The sequence below is a fragment of the Camelus dromedarius genome, chromosome X (assembly GCF_036321535.1).
Source record: "Camelus dromedarius isolate mCamDro1 chromosome X, mCamDro1.pat, whole genome shotgun sequence".
Lineage (NCBI taxonomy): Eukaryota > Metazoa > Chordata > Mammalia > Artiodactyla > Camelidae > Camelus > Camelus dromedarius.
The window spans coordinates 76,259,783-76,287,371 of record NC_087472.1 but is presented as its reverse complement, the minus strand read 5'-3'; the positions used below and the strand labels follow the sequence as shown (position 1 = coordinate 76,287,371).

Below are 27,589 nucleotides of genomic sequence, written 5' to 3'. Positions count from 1 at the left end.
GGGGAAGAGATGGACACTTGGGCGTGGCACAGAAATGTGGGAAAATGGGAGACAAGATGATCTACGGAAGAAGGATAGGATGAGATCCCAAAGACAAAAAGTGTGACAACTCCATTGGGGGTTATGCTCTGTTTCTGTGCCTTCAGTGAGTCTAGAATTGCTTCTGGCCTGTCAGTGTCCCCAAAGAGCCAGCTGGAGCTCTCTGCTAGGAGAAAAGAAGCAGAGACTATAAGCATTTGCGAGGGGCCCTAGAGGGCTGATTCCATTTCAGCCAGCCCATCTTATAAATCTGTGTTTCTCAAATTGGAGCGGGCATCAGAATCACCCAGAGGGATCATCATAGCAGGTGACTAGGCCTCATGCCTAGAGTTTTAGGTCTGGGTGGGATCTGGAGAATTTTTACTTCTGACAGGTTCCTGGGCAAGGCTGATGCCATTGGTCCAGGGACCACGCTTTGGAGAACCACTGGCGTCAAGCCAGCCCTGTGAAGGGAAGTGATTGTGATGGGGTGATTTTCTCAAGATAGCCCAGCTCTAGTTCAAGGCCTGGACAGGACCAGAATTTAGGCGCTTCTCTGTTCTTTTCTTGATAATAGTCATCCCAACCATTTACCAAGGACCTATGTTGTGCCAGGCATTTTTCAATGTATCATGTCAAACTTCAAGGGAGAGATTATAATCTGCACTTGACAAATAAAAACTGAAGCTTAGAGAGAGAAAGCAAAGTGACAAGCTCACCAAGTCACTAAAGAAGCAGAACTGGAATGTGAACCCAGGCCTCTGTGAGTCTAATGTCCTTGTTCTTCTGTTATACTGTCTGTTAAATGGGAATAGTATTATCTGTACCAGAAGGTTGCTTTGTGGTGAAGTCAGACAATAAAAGTAAAGCTCTTATACACATACGTATATACATTCGTTTTCATATTCTTTTTCATTATAGTCCTTACAAGATATTGAATATAATTCCCTGTACTATACAGTAGGTCCTTGTTGTTTATCTATTTTATACATAGTAATGTGTATCTGCAAATTTCGAACTTCCAATTTATCCCTTGTATATGTATGTGTATATATATGACTGAAACATTATGCTGTACACCAGAAATTGACACAACATTGTAAACTGACTATACTACAATAAAAAAAAGAATGCCAAAAAAAGTAAAGCTCTCATCACAGCCTGGGCACCTAGCAAAGGTTCAATACCTGGGAGCTGCTGCTCTCTTGATTGTTGTTCCCACTGCTACTGTTATCAGCATCCTCTCTACTACAAGCGTGTATGGATACTATAGTATCCTGCTCACCCACGCCGCCCTCATCCCCCCATGGCAAAGCCAAACTAGGAAGACCAAGGAAGGGATGAGGATCAGACCCAATCCCAAATTTTAAGTATCATTTCCCACACACAAAGTCAAACTGAGCCAAGTCATGCCAGTAACTCCCTATGATAGAACCTCAGAGGTTGCAGGCTGCTCTCAGAAAGGCCAAGTTTCCGAATGCCAGAGCTGAGCACTGGCAGGACCTCCCTTTCCCCACTGCCACCTGCCCAGGTCAGCCTCTCCTAATTCTTTTTTTCTCCCTGCCTTGCCCCTTAGCCACTCCACTCACTTGACCTCTGGGCTAGGAATCCATCAATTCCTGGTTGGCAAGGAGAGCTGCGACCCACACCCATCACCCTTTCTGCTGAAAACCACCCAACCCCCACTCCAACAGGATCCAAGCTTAGAATGTGTTTCTGTGTATTCTTCCAGAACAAAACTGCCTATGCCTCTGCCCTGAGCCCCTGGCTTCCAATGCCAAATAAAGACACTGTGTAGGGGCAAATGCAACCCTTAGCTTCCCTGAGCCTCCTAAACAGAGAACTCCTCTTGGAGTGAAGATTATGTCAGGTAAGGAAAAGGCAGCCAAGGCCAGCCGCTCTGCTGCCTCTGAGTTGGCTGAAAAAGTTCTTTGCATCTTCTGGGCAGATGTTCCAAAGACAAACCATACCAAGCCCCCCATGCTGAGAGATCCTCATTCTTGCAGGTGGACCCTGCTATTCAGGGAGGTCCCCATTCTGAAGGCTTTGGTTCTGTGGCAGAGCTGGATGAGAGGAACACTGGAGGAAGTCACCTGGGAGTCGCTGGAGCTAGAGAAGCAGACCAGAATTGAATCCTGGGCCCACCGACATTAGAGACCAGGATGATGAGGAGAAGCCAGGGAAAGGGTCTGCAAAGGAACAGCCGGTGAAATAAGATAAAAAGCAAGGAGAGGGGTGTCTGGCAAGCCAAGTAAGGTCAGTATTTCAAGGAAATATTTTCAAAAAGCAAAGGGACTGTCCTAAAGTCACAGAAAGTTAGCAGGAGATGAGGACTAGAAGCCAGGCACCCTGGACCCCAACTCCATTTTCTGGGATAGCATTCTGGGCTCAGCCACCTCCAATGGGGACTAGAGTGAGGGAGAAGGAGAAGCCAGGTTATCTCACCTCCAGGCTGTCTTGAGGGGAGGGTTCTAGACTCACCTAGTGTTGCAGCCGGAATGCCAGGACAAGCTGAAGGCTTCAGAAGGGAAATGCATGGTGGTGGCCGCTTCAGGGCATCCCTCCAGCAGCTTGGCCACATGCCATGAGTGCGGCCTAATGACAGGGGCGTTTCTCCTACAGCAAGAGAGGGACAGGAAGTCAACTTAGGGAACCAGAGCTGAAATCACTTCCCAGGCAGCTTCCACCCCCACCCCCTCTTTCCTTTAAATGAAGTAGGCCATCTTGTAAGGAGCTGGTGTAGGAATCTTTGTGGCTCCCCCTCAGCACCCAGTACCCAAATCTCCTTCACCCCGAGGGCAATTCCTGGAGTTACAGAAGGTTAGCCTCACAGGGCTCTTTTGCTTATGGGTATATCCCAAGCATGTACCGCAGTGCCAGAGACACAGTAGATGCTCAATAAATATTCATGGAATAAGTGAGTGTAGCTGCCCAATGAATGGCGTGCCCACCTCAAGTTTTCTTGGAGAAAAATAATCAATCTGACCCATCTTCCCATTTTTCTCTAAGAAACGAAGAGGGAAATGATTGAGAAGTTTGAACAAATCAACACCAGACTGTCAATTCTCTAATTTTCACTCATTCATTTGATTAGCATTTGTGGTACATGTGCGGTCTACCATCTGTGCATAGCTCTGGGGATACAGAGATTAATCAAACATAGGCTTTGCCCTTGAAAACTTACAGATTAGCGAGAGTGAAAGAGCTAGCACAAATAAAGCACAGTAAAGGCATTGAGACAGTGAATGAGAAAATGGGCAAAGAGATGAAGTAGCGAAGTTTGCAGGCAAAGTGGTGGCAGGGAGCCCCAAATCCTGCCAGGAAAGATCGAACAAGGAGGTGGATGGCATGGTGATAGGCTGACAGAGGAGACTCTTCAGCAGCAGAGGGGTGAATAAAGGGAAACAGGTCTGAGACCAAGGTCCTGGATGCAACCATAGGGTCCTTCTGGTGCCGGAGGCTACAGCCACAACTCTTGTACTGACTGGCTTACACAGGACCCATCCATGTCCTCGGGTATATTTCACATAAATAGACACCGCCCTTGTCAGTGGGGAAGAATGGTATAGGGAAGAGTACATGTGGGGCATGAGTAGTGCCAGGAGATAAGAGATGACTGATGTGAGGGAGAATGAGAGAGAGAAAGGGGGGGAGGGGGAGAATGAAAGAAGAGGGAGGGGGAAGAGGGAAGGGGGAATGAGAGAGAGGACAGGGGAGGGGAGGAAAGGAGAGAAAAGGAGGGAGGGGGAGAAAATAAGGAGAGAAAGATGTCAGAAGGGCTGGTAATATTCAATACTTTGTAATAGCCTATAATGAAAAAGAATATGAAAAGGAATATATATATAATAACCATGCTGTATGCCAGAAATTATCACAACATTGTAGCAGAGGATGGTATAGCTCAGTGGTAGAGTATATGATTAGCATGCATGAGGTCCTGGATTCAATCTCCACTACCTCCAACCTCCACTGAAATAAAGACAAATAAAAAAACCTAACTACCTCCCCACCCCCAATTTTTTTTAAATTAAAAAAAAAACCCACAACATTGTAAACTGACTATAGTTCAATTAGAAAAAAAAAAGAAGGGCCAGGTAGATGATGGAAATAAGAGAGAGCAATGATACAGAGGAAAAGCAAATGACGGAAAGGGAGAAAAGTCTGAGGAAGTTTATAGGGAACTACATAGAGAAAAATGGATGACAGTGTATGAGATGGATGACAGAGTAAGCGAAACAGATGATAAATAAAGGAGATGACAGAAAGATAAGTAGATGATAGCTTACTGACTAATTTATTCATTCATTTACTGTGGCAGATTCTATACTAGACACACCACACACCAAGAGAGCAAAGCTGATGAAGATAAGGGCTCCTGTTTTCAACACTCTTGTTATGTAGTGGGATCAATCAGCTCTCTACCTCCCAGGAGCAGTAGCGGACAGACTCAAGCTGGATTCCATCCTGGCTGGGAATGCCCCTTACCCCAGAGGAAACCCAGAAAATCCCAGCAGTGCAAGGCTCTCGAGGGCGAAGGCCTAAAAAAGGTAGTCCTGAAGAGAATGGCCTTGTGGCCGGTGGGGGGGGGGGGACACGGGTTGAGTGGTCTCAGACACAGAGGAGGTGGAAGAGGAAGGGCAGTGGAAGCTGCCGGCCAAAGGTCAGGAAACCAGGGCCGCAGGTCAGCAGCAGCGGCTTAAATTTATGGGAACGAAAGGCAGGTGGGGCCCCCTGCATTTAACCACACTGTTCTATTATGGATTTTGGAGTGCCCAGCAGGGAGGCTGAAGGCACAAGAAGACCTTGGGGGAAGGTGCCTGCCCCAGAGTCTCACACATAAAACCATGATGCTAGAAATCTCTCCAGTGGCTATCAACAGCAGTCAATTTCTAAAAATGATTTAAAAAGCATCTTGGGTTGTGGCGGTGGTATACAGCTCAGTGGTAGAGTGTATACTCAGCGTGCACAGGGTCCTGGGTTCAATCCCCTGTACCTCCATCAAGTAAGTAAAAAAATAAATAAAAAGCATCTCACAGAAGTACTATGTACCTCTATGTACTATGTACCTCTATGTACTATGTACCATGGATATCTACTATGTACTATGCTTCTAGGCACTGAGGATACAGCGGAGAACAGGGCACCTCTCTTATTTGGGGCCCTTCTTCCACATCCCAGATTCCTGAGGTTCTGAGTCCAGGGTTTAAAATGTGAGTAGTCAACCTTGGTACCACCTTCTCCTCAACCATCCAATCCTTTACTGAGTTCTACTGAGTCTTCTTTCATAATATCTCTTTGGCATTGCCTCTTTCTCTCCCTGCACTGCCCCTCACCCCCACTACCATTTTCACTGAGACTATTCCACATAATCATACTTCTCCACAGAACCCAGCACCACCACCTCCTGTTCTAGTCCAGGCCTTTGACACCTGATGTCCAACATACAGTGTTAGTCTGCTAGTCATCTCACATTGTTTCATTTCCAGTCACTGCTCTTAGATCTTACCATGTCAAATACCAGTTGGATTTTGGCACTTTCCTATTCAAGAATCTTCATTGGCTCCCTATTTCTTAACCTGTCCAGCATTAAATGTGAAGTGGATCCAAGTTTCAAAGCCCTCAGAGGGGCTTCAAGATGGTGGAATAGAAGGACGTGGGGCTCATCCTCTCTCACAAATACAACTTTCAAAGCCCTCTATAAGCTATCTGAACCCACTCATCCCAACCTCTCGTTTCTCTGCTCCAATCATGCCCTGCAACCAGCTTTATGCCTTTGCTGTTGGTTTCCAGTAGAATCCAGCACCGGCTGTGGAGTTGGAGCACCTTGGTTTGAATCTCAGCTCCTCCACTTATTAGCTCTGTTGCTTTAGACAGGTGCCCCCACTTCTCTGAGCTCTAGTTGCCATGACAATAAAATGGGGATAATAGTACCTAATTAATGGGGTGGTAGAGATCAAATGAGACAGTGCATGTCAACTGCCTGGAACAGGGTCTGGTAAGACCTCAATCAATTTCAGTTGATTATGACTGCTTCCTCTGCCTGGAATGCCCCCTTTCATTTTCTTAATCAAAATCCACTGTTCTTCCAGGTACTCCTCAAGTAAGATTACTCCAGGGAGCTTGTCCTCAGTAATCTAGTCCTCACAATTTAACCCAAAATAATATAGTGTTTTATACTGCTCATTATCATTTCATGTATGTCAGTCTCATTCTGCCAACTATACCAAGCCAGTAGATGATGAGACTAAAACAAGTGAGACAAATCTACTAGGTTCACATCCTAACTTTACCACTTTGGATGTGTGATTCTACGGAAGTCACTTAACCCATCTGAGCTTTAGTTTTCTTACCTGAAAAAAAAGAACAACAATCCTTACTGGGCTAGGTTATTGTGGAGATGAGATAGAATATTCTCAAAGCATCTGGGACACAGTGATGTGTTGCAAGTGGTCAAAAAGTAGTAGGGACGATAATAAGGGTTGTCGGCTTACACTTGTCCTTCTTGATGGTTCAAGATTATCTCCACCCAGATTTGTCCATCCACTGTCAAGGTTCCACTAGCATCACTCCCTTGCCACACTTTGAAAGGCAACTTACAAAGGCCCCTACTCTCTCTAGGATTTCTCCAGGAGGGGGAAACAACCCTAAAGGAGACAGAAGCAAGACAGTGGGGGCATTGGGACCACTGGGAGGAAAGCACAAGATGCAGGGAGGAAAATCCCAGTGGAGGCACTGCAGCCAGAGATGGAGCCTTCTAGCCCTAGTAGGGGAAAGGACTGGAAACTACTTAGAGGGTCTAATGCTTGGCCTATTATTATTTTTCCTGAATAGCCCTAGCCTTGGAGTCAGTCCACACTCACATTCCAATCCTAGTCGTGTGACCTTGCGCAAATCACTTCTCTGAGTTGTAGATTATTAATCTGTAAAATGGGGATGATAACCATCCCTTATTCATGAGTTTACAGTCTGGATTAAATGCAGTCCCATGTGTGAAATCACTCAGCCTAATGCCTGACATACTATTAACTTAAAAAGCAAACAAACACAGGGACCATTTATTGAATACTTAAGAGGTACCCGGCACTAAGCACTCTGCATACGTTAGCTTATTCAATCCTGATTCCAACCTCATTGCTAACTGCTATTATTATGTCCCCTTTATAGATGAGGAAACAGAGACACAGAAAGCTGAACTGCTTTGTCAAGAATCCAAAGCTAGTAACCAGCACTTGACGGTGAGGCTCAGGTCCTCCAGCCCTTTCTAGGATACCACATGACCCCACCTCCCCCAAGAGGGGTCTATCTCAAAAAGCTTATATACCTGAGGCTTCTCTTAGCCATTACCTGAAGAAGTAATCTGAAAAGGAAAGGCTCGGTAGTCCTAACATTTAAACCATCCCCTCCTTCAGCAGTGGGGAAGGAGGATGAGGAGAAATAAGCATGCAGCTAAGAAAATGCCAACCACCAACTATCTAGCTCCAGGTCTAGCTGTGGAGGGAACAACTCGGGTGCCTGCCATCTCTCCTAAGGCACTATCATGAAACACACACCCTATCATTCATCACCACCAAATTCTTTCTTAGGAAGCAAAAAGAAAGGGATATTGAAGAAAGAAAGCAGGAGCTGGGTGGGTATAGCTCAGTGGTAGAGTGCCTGCTTAGCATGCATAGGGTCCTGGGTTCTATCCCCAGTACCTCCATTAAAGCAAGCAAGCAAGCAAGCAAGCAAGCAGAAGGGGGAAGTGGGGCAGCAGCCATGATGGCCATGGCTACCATAGTACCTACCATGGAAGTTGCCCGGGTTGGGGAGATGGCTTAGGAGAGAGCTGGGTATCCAGCCAGCTCAGCTGCTCATCAACAAACCCTCCAGCCAGCCCCCAGGGCTTCGTTCTGTGGGCTGGATCCTCCCTTAGCTGAGACCCATCTGCCTTCCTTTAAGACCTCTTGAGAGAAGAGGCCATCAGCCCAAGCCCCTGAGTGGGCTCCAAGGGGCTCAGGCACAGTCAGGTCCCAGTTCCAAGAACAGAAAGGAGTAGCACTGAAGGCAAGGTGTGGCCATGAGCCTGGTTGTGCCCAGATGAGGCCACAGTCCTAGGGAATGAAAGCCAGGGTCAAGGGCTGGTTAGGAATGAAGACGCTGCTCCAGAAACCAGCCAGCACCCTGGTGGCAAAGGGAAGGATGAAAGGCAGTTCCAGCCGCATAAACAGCCCCCCTGTTCCCTACTCCAGCCTCCTCTGAGCCCTGACCCGCCCCCTTCCCCAGCTCAGAAGCCAATAAGGAAGCTGGGCCCCCAGCTACTGCTAGAACTCAGGAAAGGAGCAAGGAAATGATGTTTGGGAAAGATAAAGCGGGTGTCTAAAAAGAATTTTTAAAAATACACGTAAGTGAGAGAGAAAAATACCCCAGACACATACACTTAAAAGAATTCCTGTGCTTCCTGGACTGAGATGACCCCACCCAGCCATCTCCGCGGGCCCCCTGGGCCCCAGAAAAGGAAAGCCCAGATCAGCCCAGCCTAGCAGCCTCCAGTTCCAGAAAAGCAAGTAGCAAGACAAGCTGGTTTTACATAGCCGGGGGCAAGTGACCTAGAGATTACCCAAGATGAATGTCCTGCTGACATATAAAGACTTACAAACCATTCTGGGCCGTATTGGCAGGGTTGGAATGTCCTACCGGCACCTGAGCAGACCCAGAGGACACTCAATTGCACACCAGAGACCCCAACTCCAGAACAGTGCTGCCTGGGGTCAGAGTCCCTGCCTCTGCAATGAATTTGCTCTGACCTCTAGTGATGTACTCCCCCTCTCTGGGCTTCTGTTTCTTCTTTGCAAAATAAAACATTCAAGTCCACTGTCACAAACAACCCCTCCAGCGATGGTATGTTCTAATGTCATGGTTGCAGGCCTCTGGCCAGGGGTCCGCCAGCTGTCCTCACTGACCCACGCCACAGCCACACCCCAGAGCAGCCCCACGAGAGTATGTCGCACATCCTGAGCCCAAGCTTGGGTATCAGAATTGAAATTCTCTTGGGGATTCAGAGTTGGGGTTTACCCTTCATAATACTCCTGGATCCCCAGTCCGGTTGGGGATCTTGGTGGCTGGTCCCATTTCTAGCCATTTCTGGTGCCTGAGTTTGCTTCCTCAGGACAAGAAGTACGCTAGGGCCTTTCCTCTCTGGGGAAAGCATGCCGGGAGGCCCCTTCCCCTCTCTTCCCTCTGTGCCTCCTAGGGAGGTCTGGGTCGACTTTTTTTTATTCCAGAAGAGGCAGGTGCCATCCAGGTAAGACTACAGGCCCTCCTTTGGCAGTTAGAAGTACTGTGAGGGGGAAGTTTGGGGATATGGTGGGCATGCGGATCTGTCTTGGAGTATCAGCTTTACCACTTACTAGTTGTTTGGCCTTGGGCCTGTCACGGAGCCTCCATTTCCTCATCTGCAGCACATGCCTGGAATTCAATAGGCGTTCAATAAATAATATCCGTTATGAACATTATCCTCTACCCCATAAGAATGGGCAAGGCACTAGGACTGCCAAGAGAAGAATTCCTTGCGGGGAGGGTATAGCTCAGTGGTAGAGGGCCTGCTTAACATGCATGAGGTCCTGGGTTCAATCCCCAGTACCTCCATTAACAAAGAAAGGAAGGAAGGAAGGAAGGAAGAAAGAGAAAGAACTTCTTCAAGCCAAATAAGATGAATGTGAAAGGACTAAGAGAAGGTTCAAAAGCCAAGCCTAGTTCTCTAGAGCAGTACTTCTCAAACTTCAATAGCCATACTAATCACCTGGCCATCTCAAATCTGATTCTGATTCAGTAAGTCTAGAGTGGGCTCCAGACTCTTTCTAACAAGCTCTAGAGTGATGGTGATGGTGATGGTGTGATAATCACACTCTGCCAATAAACTAGGGCATACGATACCTTTAGTGTTTGCAGTATGCTGGGGAATAACCCTTGGTGTCAAAAAGCATCAGGATAAACAGTCAATTCACATGGCATTGCTTGGGCCTGGGGGCCCAGCCTTCCCAAATCTTCTTGCCTCCCTCCTTCCACTCAGTAACCCAGCCCATAAAAATGCTTCCCTGAGGAGGCTAATAGACCCTCACTTCCTAAGAAAATGAAGAATAATAAATTTGATAGCAGTCTGGCCCTGTCAGTAGCCAGATGAGGCTGAGGAAGTTTTTTTTTTTTTTTTAATTGAAGTATAGCCGATTTACAACATTATGTTAATTTCTGGTGTACAGCATAGTGATTCAGATTTTATATATATACATATATACATATATATACACACATATATATATATATATATATATACACACACACACACACACATATATATATATTCCTTTTCATATTCTTTTTTATTATAGGCTATTACAAGGTATTGAGTAGAGTTCCCTGTGCTACACAGCAGAACACTGTCGTTTATCTCCTTTATATATAGGAGTTAGTATCTGCAAATCCAGAACTCCCAATTTACCCCTCCCCATCTCTTTCCCCACCAAGTAACCATAAGTTTGTTTTCTATGTCTGTGAGTCTGTCTCTGTTCTATAAATAAGTCATCTGTGGCCTTTTTTAGATTCCACATATAAGTGATATCATATGGTATTTTTCTTTCTCTTTCTGGAAGTTTTGACTAGAGGTGTTCATGGGACTGGCTGAGGTAGGGAGTCAGGGTGGGAGTGTGAAGCTGGGTGGTCACCACATGAGGTGATCTGATGAGCAGGTGGACACAGACAGCGTACACTCAGGAAATCCTTGGGCAGAGGATGATAAGAGCAATGTGAGCAGTTTGGCCAGTTGGGATTCGGGAAAGAGGCTGGGAGATGAGGTGGGGGTATAGGGAGCACCTTCTGACTTAGCAGAGGTGAGTTCTGGACAACATGAGCAAGTGTTACCTTCAGTGTTCAGGGGAAGGTAAAGATGACTGCTTCTTTTCCAAACACTCAGAGGATAGGAACTTGGCATGGGTGCAAGGAGGGTGGGCACAATGTGGCAGAGGTGGCAGATCAGTCAGAAGCTGGCTCCCAGAAGAGTCCTGGTAAAGGCTGTTGTGAGAGGTGTGGGGAGGGAGGTGGACCAATTCTAGAAGGAGTCAATCTCCAGCTACTCTAGTGGGCTGTCACCCCAATATCTTCTGACAGCACTACTTGTCTCTGAACCTGGCTCCAAACAGACCCCTCAAGGGCTACTTGTTGGGGGGAAGGTAGGGGATGAGCAGAAGATGAACAATGGCTCTGTCCCAACCCAGGGCCAGAAGTAAAATATGGCCCCTGTTGCTTGGGGTCGTGCTTAGCCTGAGGTCTGGGCCATAACCAACTTCAGGCTCTTTCCTCTTCTGAAAGTGTTTAGATAAGGAGAAGCACAAAAGAGTGTCCTTGATTAGCTCTGTTTACTTTCTGTGGCTCGGCCAGCCTCCTCCTAGACAGCACATTCCACCTGCCCCACATGAAGGAATCCAAGCTCTTTCTGGCCCGCTCAGCAGGAAGGGAAGCCCGCACACAGGCCGGTGGACAGAACAATGCCTGGCTTGTTTATCTGACAGAAGAAGGCAAAAGCTGCTTGGTTGCAATAGAGGGATACAGAGTTATGAAGGTCTCCTCACACCCCACTGTTAGCTGGGGGACCCTGCAGCCTGGGGATCCAGAGACCCTTCCTTTTACAGACCCAACCAAGGGGGAACATGTATGTGTATGTGTATGTATTTGTGTGTATGGGTATGGGTATGTACGTGTGTATTTGTGTATATATCTATATGTGTGTGTGTGTGTGTGTGTGTGTGTGTGTGTGTATATGTCTGTATAATTTTATTTATTTATTTAAAAAACAGCTTTCAGGGAGAGGGTATAGCTCAGTGGTAGAGCACATGCTTAACATGCACAAGGTTCTGGGTTCAATCCCTAGTACTTCCATTAAAACAAATAAACAAATAAATAAATTTCTAATTACCTCCCCCCCAAAATAAAAACAAAATAAAAATTTATAAGACAGATTTATTGAGACATAATTCACACACCATAAAAAACTCACCCACTTTAAGTTTACAGTTAAATGGTTTTTAGTATATTGACAGAATTATGCAATCATCACCATAATCAACTAGAATATTTTTATCATACCACAAAGAAACCCCATCCCTCCATCTCCCCCACCCCTATCTCTAGTTCTTGGTGACCACTAATCTATTTTCTGTCTCTATGGACTTGATTTTAGTTTTTAGGTTTATTTATTTTTTAAAAGATTTTCTTTTGTAATGGAGGTACTGGGGATTGAACCCAGGATCTTGTGCATGCTAAGCATACACTCTACCACTGAGCATACCCTCCCCCACTAATCTACTTTCTGTCTCTATGGACTTGTTTTTAAAAAATTTTAAGTTTATTTTTTAAAATTTTTGTTTAACAGAGGTACTGGGATTGGATTGAACCCAGGACTTTGTGCATGCTAAGCATATGCTCTACACCTGAGCTATACCCTCCCTCTCTATGGACTTATTTATTCTGACCATTTCATTTCAGTGGAATCATATAATATGTGATTTTTTTGTTTGTTTTTGGATTCTTTCATTTAGCATGTTTTCAAGGTTCACCAGTGTAGTATCATGCATCAGTACTTCATTTTTTATTGCCGAATAATATTCCATTCTGTATACTACAATTTACTTATCTATTTACCAGTTGATGGACATTTGTGTTGTTTCTATAATTTTAAAGAGAACTTTTAAGACAATGCCTTTCTTGTCCATTGGAGAGTTATAATTTGGGTCGTCTGAGAGTCAGGTACTTCATGTAGAAAGAGATTTTGGTACCTAGTTCTGCCTCCCAACCTTTCCCAATTCCTCTATCTCCCCTCACCTCTCTGAATAGCCAGGTCAAGTTCTTTCATGTAAATTTGCTGGATCCCCCTCTCCACCCTCCAGCTCAGGATCATTCCTGGCTAAAAGGAAACCCAGGGTAGTAAATAAGAAAGGAAGGGCATGTTGGGGCAAAAGTGAAGACTCCCTCAAATGCTGTGATGGGTGTCAGTGGGTGCCTTTTGGCTTTCCAAGTCAGAAGTGATACCTTCATCTGGTTAGGACCTTTACAATTGAACTTCTGCTTTCATTTCTCCATTTTTTCCACATTGGACTCTTTAAAACACAAGGACACCTCTTTTTCTAAAGAAGGTTGGAAGGAGCCAACCATATGAATGACAGAGGAGAGCTGTGCAAATATTAGGGGCTAGAAAAATGCTTAGTGATTTAGAAACACAGTACTTGGAAGTCTCTTTCAGAGTGGACTGGGAAGCACATCCTCGTTTTTCTACATACAGTCTGATAAAAACATACCTATCATATACTGTCAATGATCCCGAAGACAAGGAGGTGGGTGGGGCATATTTCATAGTTTCTAGAAGCAAGGGGAGCAAGTCAAGGATCTGTCTTCCCTGTGTATACGAAAGCTAAGGGTGCAACCCCAGAGGGCTGAGGGAGACTTCAGAGGAGCATACAGGGGAAATGACAATAGGCTCACAGAACACCATCTATTGAGTCAGCTTCTGCCATGATGCTCAATTTCCTAAACCAACACCCAGAGTGATAAAGAAAGTGAAGGATGTTTGTATTCCAGCTATGGTTTCTAACAGTAGTATTTGGGAAGGAGGTTCCAGGTATAATGAAAGATTTTGTTTCTTCTCCCTTTAAGCCAAATACCTTCTTCAGCTCCAACTCAGTATTGGAGACACCAATTTTTTGGATAAGGATGGAATCCACACAGGTTTTCCCCCAAGTCAAGTTTCAAATGCCTTAGAATTGCTTGTGGCCACTACCTGAGTCATCTCCACTACTAAAGACATACAGCCCAAGGAACAACAGGCAACAACAGTGATGACCCCAAGAGAACCAAGAGAACCTACTTGCTCACTTTGAGCTAACATGACAATGAGGAAGGGCCAGTGCTCAGAGATCTGGAGCCCAGTGAGCAAGGTGGATAGTAGTGGGACATGAGGTTGGGGAAGTGCCAAGGTCAGACCATGGAGTTTTCAAAGGCCAACGTAAGAAGTCTGTATTTTATTCTCAGTGCAGTGGGAAGCTACTGGGGGTTGTTAAGCAGAGGACTATCATGATCTAAGTTTTAAAAAGATCTCACCTGGCTGATGCATTTAGGCAGAACAAGAATAGAAGCCAGGGAACCAGTTAAAAAGTCCCTTATAGGTAAGAGACAATGGTGGTTTGTTCGAGGGAGGAAGCAACAGAGGTCAAGAAAAAAGGGTTTATTAGAGATTTCTTAAAGAGGTAGAGCTGACAGCATTGGTTGATGGATTGCATGTGGAGAGTGAAGGAAAAAAGAGAATTAGCCATGACATTTGGGTCATCTGGCATCTGGACCTTCCTAGCACAGAATTTATTCCTGAAACTGAGTCATTAGTAGCTCTTTAAAAAAAAAGTTGGCAGTCTTCACCAGTCTTTTATTCAAGCATTTATGGAACTCTTATCTACATTTCAGGTGCTTGGAGAGGTACTATGGAATACGTCAAAACGAAAAAGATATTATCCCTGTGCTCAAGAAATTTATAATGTGGTAGGGGGGTAAATAAAAATACCTAAGTAACTAAACAGGGCAGAATGTCTTATCATAAAGGAAAAGCTAACAAAATGAGAGTTTTTTTTTTAAAAAGGAGAATAACAAAGATTTACTGTATAGTGCAGGAAACTATATTCAATATCTTGTATAACCTATAATGGAAAAGAACCAAAAAAGATATAGGTAGATAGATAGATAGATAGATAGATAGATAGATAGATAGATAGATAATCTGAATCACTTTGCTGTACACCTGAAACTAACACAATATTGTAAATCAACTATACTTCAATTTAAACAAATTAAAAAACACTCATGTAATAAAAACATTATTAAGCAAGCTTCCTTAATTTTTTGTTGAAAATATTATAAAATTGGTGTCTAAAACCAGATAGTCCATGGGGGGAAAAAGGGAGAAAGCACCACTCGTTGAATGCAGGAAGACCTGACAGAACCTCTGATTTTGAAGACTCAGTACAATTTTAAACTGGAGGAGACTAGGGAAGAGGTCATGCCAGGGTTTGCATAAAGAAGAGAGGGAAAAGCAGGAATATGCTGAGAGAAGAACATGGTTTTGTGTAAGGCACACAAGCAGTAAAATTAGAATGATGGAAGAACGTGATGGGCCTTAAGTGCCAGGATAAAGCATTTACTTTATATAATCCCATAGGCAAAGAGAGAGGCTTTGGAGGTTCCAGGATAGGAGAGAAACATGGTGAAAGCAGCATGTTAGGAAGGTTATTCTCATAGCCACATGTAGAATGAATCATGTGGATAAGTACTGAAATCATAGTGACGTGAGTAGGCCAGTGCGTGATAGACACAGTAAAAGGTAGAACTAGAGCAATGACCATGAGAATGGAGCAGAAGGGAAGGATGTGAGAAAGAATATGAGAGACAGAATCTAAGAAACTTGGGCTACTAATGCAATATGGAGGAGAGAGAGGAGTGAAGGTGGCCATGAGACACCTGGGAGAAAAGTGGTATCACTAATCTAGACAAGGAAGCTGAGAGCATGAGCTGGCTTCAGGAGACATGAGTTTGGTTTTAGGCACGAGCGTGTTTGTTATGCTGTCAAATTATGTAGATAGTTATGCTCAGTAAGCTACCTGACATCTGGGCTGCAGTCTGAGAAAGGTTAGTGTGGGGTCCATACATGTGGTTATGACCCACAGAGAGGAGGCATCTGAGGCTGTCACAGCGGGTGTGAGTGCCCATGGTAAATGCATGCAAAGGAAAGAGGGTGGTGACATATCTTTACATAACAGCTAGAGAGGCAGAAGAGCTAATCAAAAGACCAAAAAAAAAATGCCAATTTCAATGATATTGGCTATATATATATTCAAACTAAGTGTCAGCAAAGTTGCAGGGAAATAGGCATTCTTCTTCTTCTACATTGCTGGATGGGAATGGATCTGGAGACACATTTGCCAGAGGGAGATTTGCCATATGTTACCAAGAGACATAAAAATGTTCCTACTGTGCTTGCTTCAGCTGACATATACTAAAATTGGAATGATACAGAAAAGATTAGCATGGCCCTTGAACAAGGATGACATGCGAATTTGTGAAGCATTCCATATTTTTTTCTGGAATTAGACAGTGGTGATGGTTGTACAACCTTGTAAATATACTAAAAAACACGGAATTTCACACTGGAAAGTAATGAATTTTATGGGAAGTGAGTTACATCTTTAAAAAAAATTTCCTACCCTTTGATCCAGTCTTTCCATTCTGAGGATTCTATCTTAAGAGAACAATTAGAGATGCACACATTGATTTATGGACATGAAGTATCATCCACAGCAGGATTATTTATAAGGTAAAATTAGGAACATCCCAACCGTTCAACATTTAGGAAGTTAGGTGAAGGAATAATAGTCTGCCATTAAAACCCCTCCATTAAAAAATTTAAATAAATAAACCTAATTAACCCCCAAATATATAAATAGACATATAAGTAAAAATAGAAATAGACTCACTGACATAGAAAACAAACTTACAGTTACCAAAGGAGAAAGGACAGGGGGAGGGATAAACTAGGAATTTAGGATTAACAGATACACACTACTATGTAAAAATGGATGGGGGAAAGGAAAATCTGGTGGGGGGTGATGGAGTATAGCACAGGGAACTATATTTAATATCCTGTAATAACCCATAATGGAAAAGAATCTGAAAAAGAATATGTATGTGATTCAGTGATTCAGTTTATATATATATATATATATATATATATATATACACACACACACACATACACACACACATATATATATATATATATACATATATATATGATACTTTGCTGAATCACTTTGCTGTATACCTAAAACATTGTAAATCAACTATATGTCAATAAAAAAGTAAAAAAAAAATGTTTTGAAGGCTGCTTAATGATCCTGGAAAAGGCTCACAATATAATGGTAAGTGAAAAAACAATACACAAACCTATACATGGTACAGCCCAATTCAAAAAAAATATATCCATATACATATATTCATTTACAAGCACTCACATATTAAAAGACAAGATGACATGTGGCTCCCTCAGTGGAAAGCATCATGCCAAGCACTGGACACACAAATTGTAACACTGTATTATAATCATCTCTTCATCTGTACAAGCTAAGGAAATGCAGGGAAGTTTCCACCGACATTATTTTGGAAGCCGGCATTATAGGGACAGAAGGGGGACTTTCCCTTTGTACTTTATGTAATTTTAAAGTGATATGGTTATGGGTGCTTTTGACTTTCTTATTCCTTTTCAAGTAAAACATTTCTTAGTGGCTAATTTTTTTTTAAAGGCTGGGTGAAAATATCCTAATATCTTACCACTAAGTAGTTATCTCTGTGTGGCAGAACTAAGGGTCATTTTGATTTTCTTATACAAAATTTCAAAATTTTCTACATTACATGTATATTACTTTGGGATGAGAAAAGGGTCTCAAAGAAAAAGGAGACCATTCTACGTAGACCTACCATTTACCCTGGCAACTGTCTAATACAGCTGACACATTCCTAAGTTCAGAATCTGCAATTATACTTAGGAATCCACTTAACTTTTTCAAACATCTGGATTTTGCCCTCAGGGAAATCAGCCTAGAGCCCACCAACCTAGCAAAATGGTTTCCCCAACAAATGCTTTCCTGCTTAGCAGTGGATTCCTCTGTTTATTCTACTAATTAAAAAAGGTTCCACCTGAAAGTTCTTTACCCCTGTTATCAGCACGAGATGCTATTCCTGGCTGTGCAAGGTGGCCAGGGCTTAAAGAATAAGGAGCAAGTTGAGAACACATTAGACAGAGGAAAAGAGGGGTCAGATCAAGATCAGCAACAAGGCCATGTCCAATAGGATAAAAAAATTTATTATTCAGGGCCTTCTTGGCTTTAGTTTCTTTCTAGGTGCCTGATGGACTTGGTAGGACAAAGTTGGGTGGAGAGGGGTCAAAGCACAGGAAAATCTGGTGGGAGATGGTGGCAGCAAGTACTATTTGCGAAGCCACTTAACTGCTAACATTTGTATACATATGTCCAGTTCACAAAGAAATCTCACTGACACTATTCCATTTAACCCTTATAACAACCTTACAAGCTCTGTGTTAGAAAAGAAGAAACTCAAGCTTGGAGGTGAAGTAAATAACACAAAACTTGAATCCTAGTTCTTTGCTTCCAAATTTCTGCATTTTTCCCCTAAACAACAGTTCTCAAAGTTTGTTCTATAAATCAGCATTGGCATCACCTGGGAACTTGCTAGAAATGAATTCTGGGACCCCACTCCAAACCTTTTGAATCAGAAACTCTGAGAGTAGGGGTGGAGGGTAGAGCTCCGTGATAGAGAACATGCCTAGCATGCATGAGGTCCTAGGTTCAATCCCCAGTATCTCCATTAAAAAAAGAGGAGGTGGGATAGATTAGGAATTTGAGATCAATAGGTACACATAACTATATATAAAATAGATAAACAACAAAGATCTACTGTATAGCACAGGGAACTATATTCAATTTCTTGTAATGAGGTGTAATGGAAAAGAATCTGAAAAAAATATGTATGTGTATATATAACTGAATTGCTTTGCTGTACACCTGAAATTAATATTGTAAACTGACTACACTTCAATAAAAAATAAGAATTAAAAAATAAAAAATAAACCTAATTGCCTCCCACACTTCCCCCACCAAAAAAAAAAAAAACTCTGAGAGTAGAGTCCAGTCATCTGAATTTTATTTTTTATTTATTTATTTTTTAATTGAAGTACAGTCAGTTACAATGTGTCAATTTCTGGTATACAGCACAATGTCCCAGTTATGCACATACATACATATATTTGTTTTCATATTCTTTTTCATTAAAGGTTATTACAAGATATTGAATATAGTTCCTGTGCTATACAGAAGAAACTTGTTTTTTTAAATCTATTTTCATATATAGTGGCTAAAATTTGCAAATCTCAAACTCCCAAATTTATCGCTTCCCACCCATTTTTCCCAGTAACCATAAGATTGTTTACTATGTCTGTGAGTCTGTTTCTGTTTTGTAGATGAGTTCATAGTGTCCTTTTTTTTTTAAGATTCCACATATGAATTATATCATATGGTATTTTTCTTTCTCTTTCTGCCTAACTTCACTTAGAGTAACGATCTCTAGGTCCATCCATGTTGCTGCAAATGGCATTATTTTATTCTTTTTTATGGCTGAGTTGTATTCCATTGTATAAATATACAACAGCTTCTTTATCCAGTCATCTGTCAATGGATATTTCGGTTGCTTCCATGTCTTGGCTATTGTGAATAGTGCTGCTATGAACACTGGAGTGCATATATCTTTTCGAATTAGAGTTCCCTCTGGATATATGCCAGGAGTGGGATTGCTGTATCATATGGTAAGCCTATTTTTAGTTTTTTGAAGAATCTCCATGCTGTTTTCCATAATGGCTGCACCAAACTGCATTCCCACCAGCAGTGTAGGAGGGTTCCCTTTTCTCCACAGCCTCTCTAGCATTTATCATTTGTGGACTTTTGAATGATGCCCATTCTGACTGGTGTGAAGTGATACCTCATTGTAGTTTTGATTTGCATTTCTCTGATAATTAGCGATACTGAGCATTTTTCATGTGCCTATCCAGCCATCTGAATTTTAACAATCCCTCCAAGTGATTCTGATGCATGCTCAAGTTTGAGACCCATAACTAAAGAATGCTACCATACATTTGAAAACAGTTTTTTCAAATAGCTCCCTTAAAATACTGCTGCTGCTGCTTTGACTTATGTGGGATCTTGTCTTTCAAGGCAGCCCGGGAGCCTCCCTTCAACTACCAGTGGCTATGTCCATCATAGAGGGCAGCTGCTTGAATAGAATTTGGGCTCCAGGGGCAGGTACATTCTACTTCATGGTGAGGCACATCCCAGAATTAAGAGGGCAGTTCCCGCATCACCACTTCCATTGTTGAATGAAGATATGAGCTGCTGAGCAGCTGCTGTATATCTATCTCCTCTGCTGAAGTTTCTCTTCATAAAGGCTCTTGCCTGGTTTCACAAGGCTCAGCATGAGCCCCTGGGAAATTCCCTGAACTGATGTATTTACGTTTACAAACCTCTAGGTTCATCAAGCTTTTCATTTCTTTGGCTTTCAGTTAGGTTTTTTTAAATGGATTTGGAATCAACAATTTAGGAAAAAAATACAGCAATTGAAACAAAATTATTTTACTTCTGGGGAACCTGGAATCCCTACTCCTGCCTCTCCAACCCACTCCCTACCCAATTTCCTCACTGCAGGTAACTGTTCTCTTTCTCACACACACACACACACACAAACACACACATACACACATACACACACACACACACACACACTCTCAAGCATGTACGTTCCTTCCCCATGGGATGGAGAACAAACAAATCAGTTATTTGAAAACTGAACTTGACTTCAATTGGATTTTAAATTTCGTCAAGGTGATGTTTGGAAAATTGAAATAAAACCCATACATAGATATGTGGATTTAATTTGAAAATGCTAAAGCTGAAAGACAGAATTGTGGAATGAAAATGATAAAGTATTTAAAATTCTAGGAGTGAACAGAATTTGTTATTTCACCTTCTACACAGGTACTTGCATTGAATTCATTCATTTACACATTCCTTGATTGATTGATTCATCCCTTAGTTATTGAGAGCCAAAAAAGCACTGTTCAAGGTGCTAGGGACAAACCAATGAATAAAACAGACAAGACAGTCCTCATGGTGCTCAACTCAATAAATATATAATATGACAGGTAGTGTAAGTGCTCTGAAGACAGAAAAAGCAGGGTAAGGGGTAGACTGATCAACGGGGCTATTCGGGGGCCAATGCTATTTTAGAGAGTGTGGTCAGGGAAAGCCTCTGTTAGGAGGTGATATTTGAGCAGTGACCTAAATGAAGTCAGGAGAGGAGACAGGTGAATATCTGAGGGAAGAATGATCCAAGCAGAGGCATCAGCCAAGGCAGTGGTCCTGAAACAGGATCAGCTAGCCATGGTCCAAGACAGCATGAAAGCCAATGTGGCTGGAGCAGAATGAACTGGACAAAAAGAGGGAGGAAATGAGGTTGGGGAAGGAACCACGGGCCAGGTGAGTAGGTCACTGTAAGGAGGACTTGGGATTTAATTATAAGAGTGATAGGAATAAACCCTGTGTCTATCATGTATCTAGTAGGTGCCAAGGAGTCTAACAAGTCTACACTATGAGCCTCAAGAAGCTTTTGGTCCATCATCCATTTGGGGAAATAAGCCAGAATGACAGGAGATTTGAAAAGGGGTGGGGATTCTTGCTGACTCATGTGTACTTGTTCCTAACCCTAACGAGCCATCTTTAGTAGAAAAGACCTCCAAAGGAGAAAAAGGCTTGCCTCCTATGCCAATCTGAGAAGATTCTCTCACCCTATACTTTAGGTATTTTATCTCAAAAGCACTTATGTTGCCCAAACATGGCCTCCATACCCTGCTTACTGAATTGAGAGTCAAGGACAGAGTTCTGGATGAAGTAGAAAAGGCAGTGTTAATCCTTTGTCAGGCTAAAGCAACTGAAGCCTACAGCTTAAACAACAAGATGCAAGGAAACCACAAGGGGTCAAGAGGAGGGCACTGGGGTCAAGAGCAGGACACTGAGCATGATCCCTGCACACAGCAGCATGAGAAGGTTGAGTGGACCACTCAAGCCTCCATCCTCTCAAGCCCAACCCTGGTCAGCAAGAGCATGAGAAAAACCCTTTAAACCATTATACAGTTAAGCAGTTACAAACGCCATTACAGATATCAGATGTTCAACAATGATGACAATAGGATCTTGCTCGGTTACACTTACAGTGTTTATATTACAAATACGAAAACTTTTAATACTCATAACACTCCTATGAAGCAGGTTCTACCACTGTCATCCCCGTCACATGGTGGGGAAAATCAGAGGCTTGGAGAAGTTGAGGAACTTGCCCAAGATCACAGAACTACAAAGTCACAGAGATGGTATTCAAAGCTAGGCAGCCTGGCTCCAGAGCTGATGTTCTCAACTACTACCCTAACCTACCTCACCTACAGGTACAGAGAGAAGGATGGGAAGGGGTGGGGGATGATGAACCTAAAATTGAGAATAAAAGGGAAAGTCTCCCAGGTATCCTGGGTGACCAAGAAGAGTTCTGGGGCCTATAGGAAATCAGGGGGAAAGACTGAACTAGCTGGGAGGTGGGGGGAGAGCCAGAGAAGCAGGTTGCATTGTGCTGGGGGTTGACAAGGAGTGTGAATACCCAGCATTCAGGCAGGAGTGCCTTTTTAAAATTGAGCTATAGTCAGTTTACAATGTTGTGTCAATTTCTGGTGTACAGCATAATGTTTCAGTTATACATAAACATACATATATTCATTTTCATATTCTTTTTCATTATAGGTTACTACAAGATATTGATTATAGTTCCCTGTGCTATAGAGAAGAAACTTGTTGTTTATCTATTTTATATATAGTAGTATTTGCAAATCTTGAACTTTTTAAGTTTTTATTTTTTTAAAGCAATACTTGCAAAAGGTAAACCATTCCAAATAGTACAAAGGCATATACAATGAATAATGAGTTCTGGACAGTCCAGGGGCCATCAAAATTAAGTTTCTTGTTTACCCCTGAGCAGCATCATGGCATTGTGTTAAGAATGTAAGCTCTGGAACCAGACAGTCTACACCTGAATCTGCCACTGCTAGCTGTATTGCCCTGGGCCAGTTATTTAACATCTCTGCCTCACTTTCATTATCTGTAGATTGGGAATCATAGTAGCAGAACACAAAAAAGCACACTAGAATACTGTTCAGAATCTTGCTGTTTATGCTTAACAACATTTGGAGACAATTTTGTATCTGCATGTAATTTTTCACAAATGTTTCATTAACTGCCTAGTATTGTACCATGTGAATTTTTCACAGTTATTTAATCTTTAACCAATTAATGAATATTAAGGTTGTGTCTAATTTTTTAAAATACAAATAATGCTGCAATGAATACCTTTAAGCATGTCTTCACACACACGTATGTTTCTATCTGTTAGATAAATTCCTGTAAGTGGAATTCTGGTTCACAGCATATGAATGCTTAATTGTGATAAAGTCTCCTGAAATCCAAAGAGGTTATGCTAATTTGCATTTTCACCAACAATGTATTAGAGCAGCGCTTTTCAAACTTTCATGTGCAAACAAATCACCTAGGGATCTCATTAAAATGCAGATTCTGATTTAGTAGTTCTGATTTGGGGCTGCATTTCTAATAAGTTGTCAGTTTATGCTGATACTGCTGGTCCAAGGATCACACTTTGAGTAGAAAGGCATACAGCAATGTGTAAAGAGTATGCATTTTTCCACAAGCTTGCCAAAAAAAAAAGTATAGTAAATGCTCTGATTTTTGTGATTTTGATAGGTTAAAGTTGTATGTTAAGGTGAGAGCTGTTGCTTAAATTAATGTATATTTAATTATGAGTGTTGTTGGGCATCTTTTCATGTATTTTTATAGGCCAATTTTCTTTTTCCCTGGACTTCCTGTTTAGGTCTGTTTTTCATCTTTTTTTTTCCATAATGGTTTGTTGGTATTTTCCTTAGTGATTCTTAATCTCAAGAGCTCTTTATATACAAAAGGAACCAGCTCTTTCTCATATCAAATGCAAATTTTTTTTCTCAGTTTTTTGTCTTTGGATTTTGTTTATGTGTTTTTGTGGTGCTGTAAATTTTAACTTCTGTGTAATCAAATTTAACAATTTTCTTCTTTATGGCTTCCTTTGTGCCTTGCTTAGAAAGACCTTTAATATTTCACAGTAAAATCACATATTAAAATTATATATTATACTATGCCTTTGGATCAATTACTCGGCTCAATTATGGTCCACTGATCTGTCTATTCAGGTGCTAGTACCAGACTGCTTTAATTACTGTAGTTTTATAACATGTTTCAACAGGCCTGGTCCCTTTCTCCCTTATTACTCTTCTTTTCCAGACCCTTCCTGACTAATCTTATAGATTTATATTTCCATATGTACTTTAGAATCAGCTTGGGCACATTGGATTATAATGTGTTTGGGAGGCAACTTGGTGGTGAAGTGTAACATGCGGTTGACAATGAGTCTGGCATCTAGGAATGTGGCCTTCTCTGGATATAGAAATCTGAGAGTCATCAGTTATACCTGAAGCTTTTCAAGAAAAGTTCATAGAATGAGAAAGATGGTCTACGACAGAACTCTAGGTTAGTGGGTCTCAAAGTTCAGTCCTCAGATCTGCAGCACCAGCACTACCCAAGAGCTTCTTGGATCCCGACTGGATCAGAAATTCTAGGGAGGAAAGGGAAGCAATATGTTTTTTAACAAACCCTACAGGGGATTCTAATATACACTCAAGTTTGAGGACCACTCTGCTAGGGTATATCAGTAGTTAAGAGACCAATTAGGTAAAGAGAGCTGAAAATAAGTAGTAGGAAGAAAACCAAGAGAAACAGATGTTTAATAATCAAAGAGAAGAAATTTCCAGGAAACAAAACTTCAACAGGGCTAATATTTATTAAGCAACAACTATTTTCCAAGGGCTCTATACATATCACCTTATTTACTCATACATTAAGCAACAACTATTTTCAAAGGGCTTTATACATATCAGCTCATTTACTAACATAACTCTGTAAGGTAGATACCATTATCCCCTTCTTGTAGATGAGAACATTTTGGTTAACTAACTTGCTAAAGATTAGCCAGCTGATACGTGATTTTACACCAGTGTTATTATACACCAATGGCTATGTCCCTTCCATTGTACTACTTCCACTGTACTGTTGAAAAACTGCTATTGAAAAATTGCCCACTGGAAAAGGAGAAGAAAAGATGCTCCTTGATTTTTTTTCAATCTGGAAGACACTAATTCATCTTGGAACTATACTGAAAAGACTGTCACAGTAGTGGCAGAAGCCAGACTGAAGTGAGAAAAATGGGAGGAAGAAAATGGAGACAATGAGTGTAAGGATACTTTTCAGGAGCCTAAGATGCTTGGCTGTGAAGGATAAGAGATTAGTAGTTGGAGGAGGGTGAAAGTTAAGGGCAGATGACATTTTTTAGGATGAAGTGACCACTTGAAGATATTTATGTGTAACTGAGACTAGTTTGGATTAGGAGTAACATTCTATGCATCTAGAACAATCTCTGGTCCTTATCTGGACCTAAGCACCACACAAGTTCTACCTACACTCTACAACTGCCAGTTGAATCGCTATATATCCCATCAGTCACCTCAAGCTAAAGACAAAACGAAACAAAAAACTAAACAAACACTGACACCAAGCCTAGCTTTTCCTAACATATCTTTTTGTTTTGTCTTAAATCCTTAAAGATCTGGCTGGCTCAAACCTTGTAACTGTTGTTTCCTTCTATTCTTCAGCGTTGATACTGAATTAGTCACCAAGTCCTGGCTTTGAAACATCTCCCTCATTAACTCATACCGTCACTATTGTACATAAGTAATCATGTCACATGGCCTCCAGACATCTAGTCCAACTCACACCAGTTTCCCCAAAAATATCAATTTCATTCTTATTCACCTGTTCTCAATCCTGCAATGACTCCTCATTGCCTACTAGATAGAGTCTGCTCTTCTGGACCTTCCAATTTACCTCTCACTGTTCCACTACATAAATCTTAATTTGGATGGGCATTCTTAATATTGCTTAAACCTACATCTACATTTCTCTCCATCCTCTTTTTCCCCCCACTTTTTATTGAAGTATAGTTGATTTACAATGTTGTATTATCTTCTGGTGTACAGCAAAGTGATTCAGAGATATATATATCTGAATATATATATATACACACACACACACATATTATTTTCACATTATTTTTCATTACATGTTACTGTAAGCCACTGAATATAGTTCCCTGTGCTATACAGTAGTAACTTGTTTATCTACTTTGTACATGGTAGTTTGTATCTGCCAATCCCAAATTCCCAATTTATCACTCCCCTGCTTCCCCGCTGGTAACCATAAGTTTGTTTCCTATGTCTGTGAGTCTCTGTTTTGTAAGTAACTTCATTTGTGTCATTTTTTAGATTTTACATATAAGTGATATCATATGGTAGTTGTCTTTCTCTGACTGACTTACTTCATGTAGTATGATCTCCAGGTCCATCCATGTTAGTGCAAATGGCATTATTTCATTCTTTTTTATGGCTGAGTAATATTCCATTGTATGTGTCTATAAATATATATATTTATATATATACATAACCTCTTTATCCATTCTGTCGATGGACACTTAGGTTGTTTCCATGTCTTGGCTATTGTATATAGTGTTGCTATGAACATTGGGGTGCATGTATCTTTTTGAATTAGAATTTTCTCTGGATATATGCCCAGGAGTGGGATTGCTGGATCATACTGTAAGTCAATTTTTTGTTTTTTAAGGAACCTCCATACTGTTCTCCATATTGGCTGCACCAATTTGCATTCCCACGAACAGTGTAACCCTATCCTCTTTTTATGCCTTCCCATATACCATTTAGGACTTGAGCCAAACTCCCCCTCTTTTGTTCAAGCTCCTGTGATGTTATTCTTCCAGTTTTCACAATCACTTGCTGCTGGTGTCACTCATCTTGACAACCATCCACCTCCTTGCTCAACCATTTGAACTATGTGTGCCTTATCTTCCTCCACTAGAATTCAGGGTTAGAATATGGTCCTGCTGTGGTCCCCACTACATACTGTTATGTACATGCTTTGCACTCAAATTAAAAAAATATTTATTAAATCAATGAACTTATATCATATGAACTTGGTAGTTTAAGAAATATTTGGTGAATTAATGTTTAGAAAATGTCTACTTCGTTTTTCACTTTTAAATGTCATATTAAAAATAGTACACATTCACTAGTTATGTTCCCAGTATCAGGTACTATTCTAGGCACTTTCTCATGAAGTGCCTATTCAATCCCTACCAGATCCCAGTCAGGTGGGAAATACTGCCCTGAATTACCCATAAAGACAAGACCGTGAGATGGTTAAAGACCTTCTTACTGGTCCACTGAGTACTCAGAGCCTGTGATTAAAGGCCATTGCTCCATCCTCCATTACACAGATTCCTTTCTATTATTTTCATTTTCTAAACAGGCTCCCATGGTTTTTGGTTGAATTATAAACATGATTTTTCTATAGTCTTTATGTAAGAAAAAAATTCAGATTAACAAAATAGGTAAATAATGAATATATTTCTATCTCAGGTTTAGTGTCTAATTACAGTTACTATGAATAATGAAAGAAAGTACATTTGTGTCTCCGAAGTAAACTTGTACCATAATGCACAGAGATATGAGATACAGCAGGGTGCTATATTAACATTTATAATTATGCATGTTATGTTCCAAAAATGAATTGTTTGACACCAAAGGAAAATGGCAATAGTAAGAATTATGGCAAAAGCACATAAGGTTAATCAACATATAATCAACTCTCAAATATGCACATTTTAGCTGTTGTCTTTT

General features: G+C 41.6%; 1 protein-coding gene and 2 non-coding genes across 4 annotated transcripts in view; 2 read left to right on the top strand and 1 right to left on the bottom strand.

The window, feature by feature from the left end:
• Nucleotides 1-27,589, bottom strand: part of SHROOM4 (shroom family member 4) — a 200,144-nt gene that overhangs the window by 39,582 nt on the left and 132,973 nt on the right. The window contains exons 1-2 of one of the 2 annotated variants that reach the window (XM_031445208.2): nt 7,803-8,200; nt 2,500-2,634 (exon numbers count right to left, since the gene is read on the bottom strand). In XM_031445208.2, the coding sequence (XP_031301068.2) occupies nt 2,500-2,555 (56 nt within the window). In that variant the 5' untranslated portion in view covers nt 2,556-2,634; nt 7,803-8,200. Of the gene's footprint in view, nt 1-2,499; nt 2,635-7,802; nt 8,201-27,589 lie in introns of those variants that run through there. The other variant, XM_031445206.2, reaches the window with a different exon arrangement.
• Nucleotides 9,570-9,642, top strand: TRNAV-AAC (transfer RNA valine (anticodon AAC)). The gene has a single exon. It is a non-coding gene; the product is annotated as a tRNA-Val (tRNA).
• On the top strand, nt 16,058-16,161 carry LOC116151138 (U6 spliceosomal RNA). The gene has a single exon (XR_004134914.1). It is a non-coding gene; the product is annotated as a U6 spliceosomal RNA (small nuclear RNA).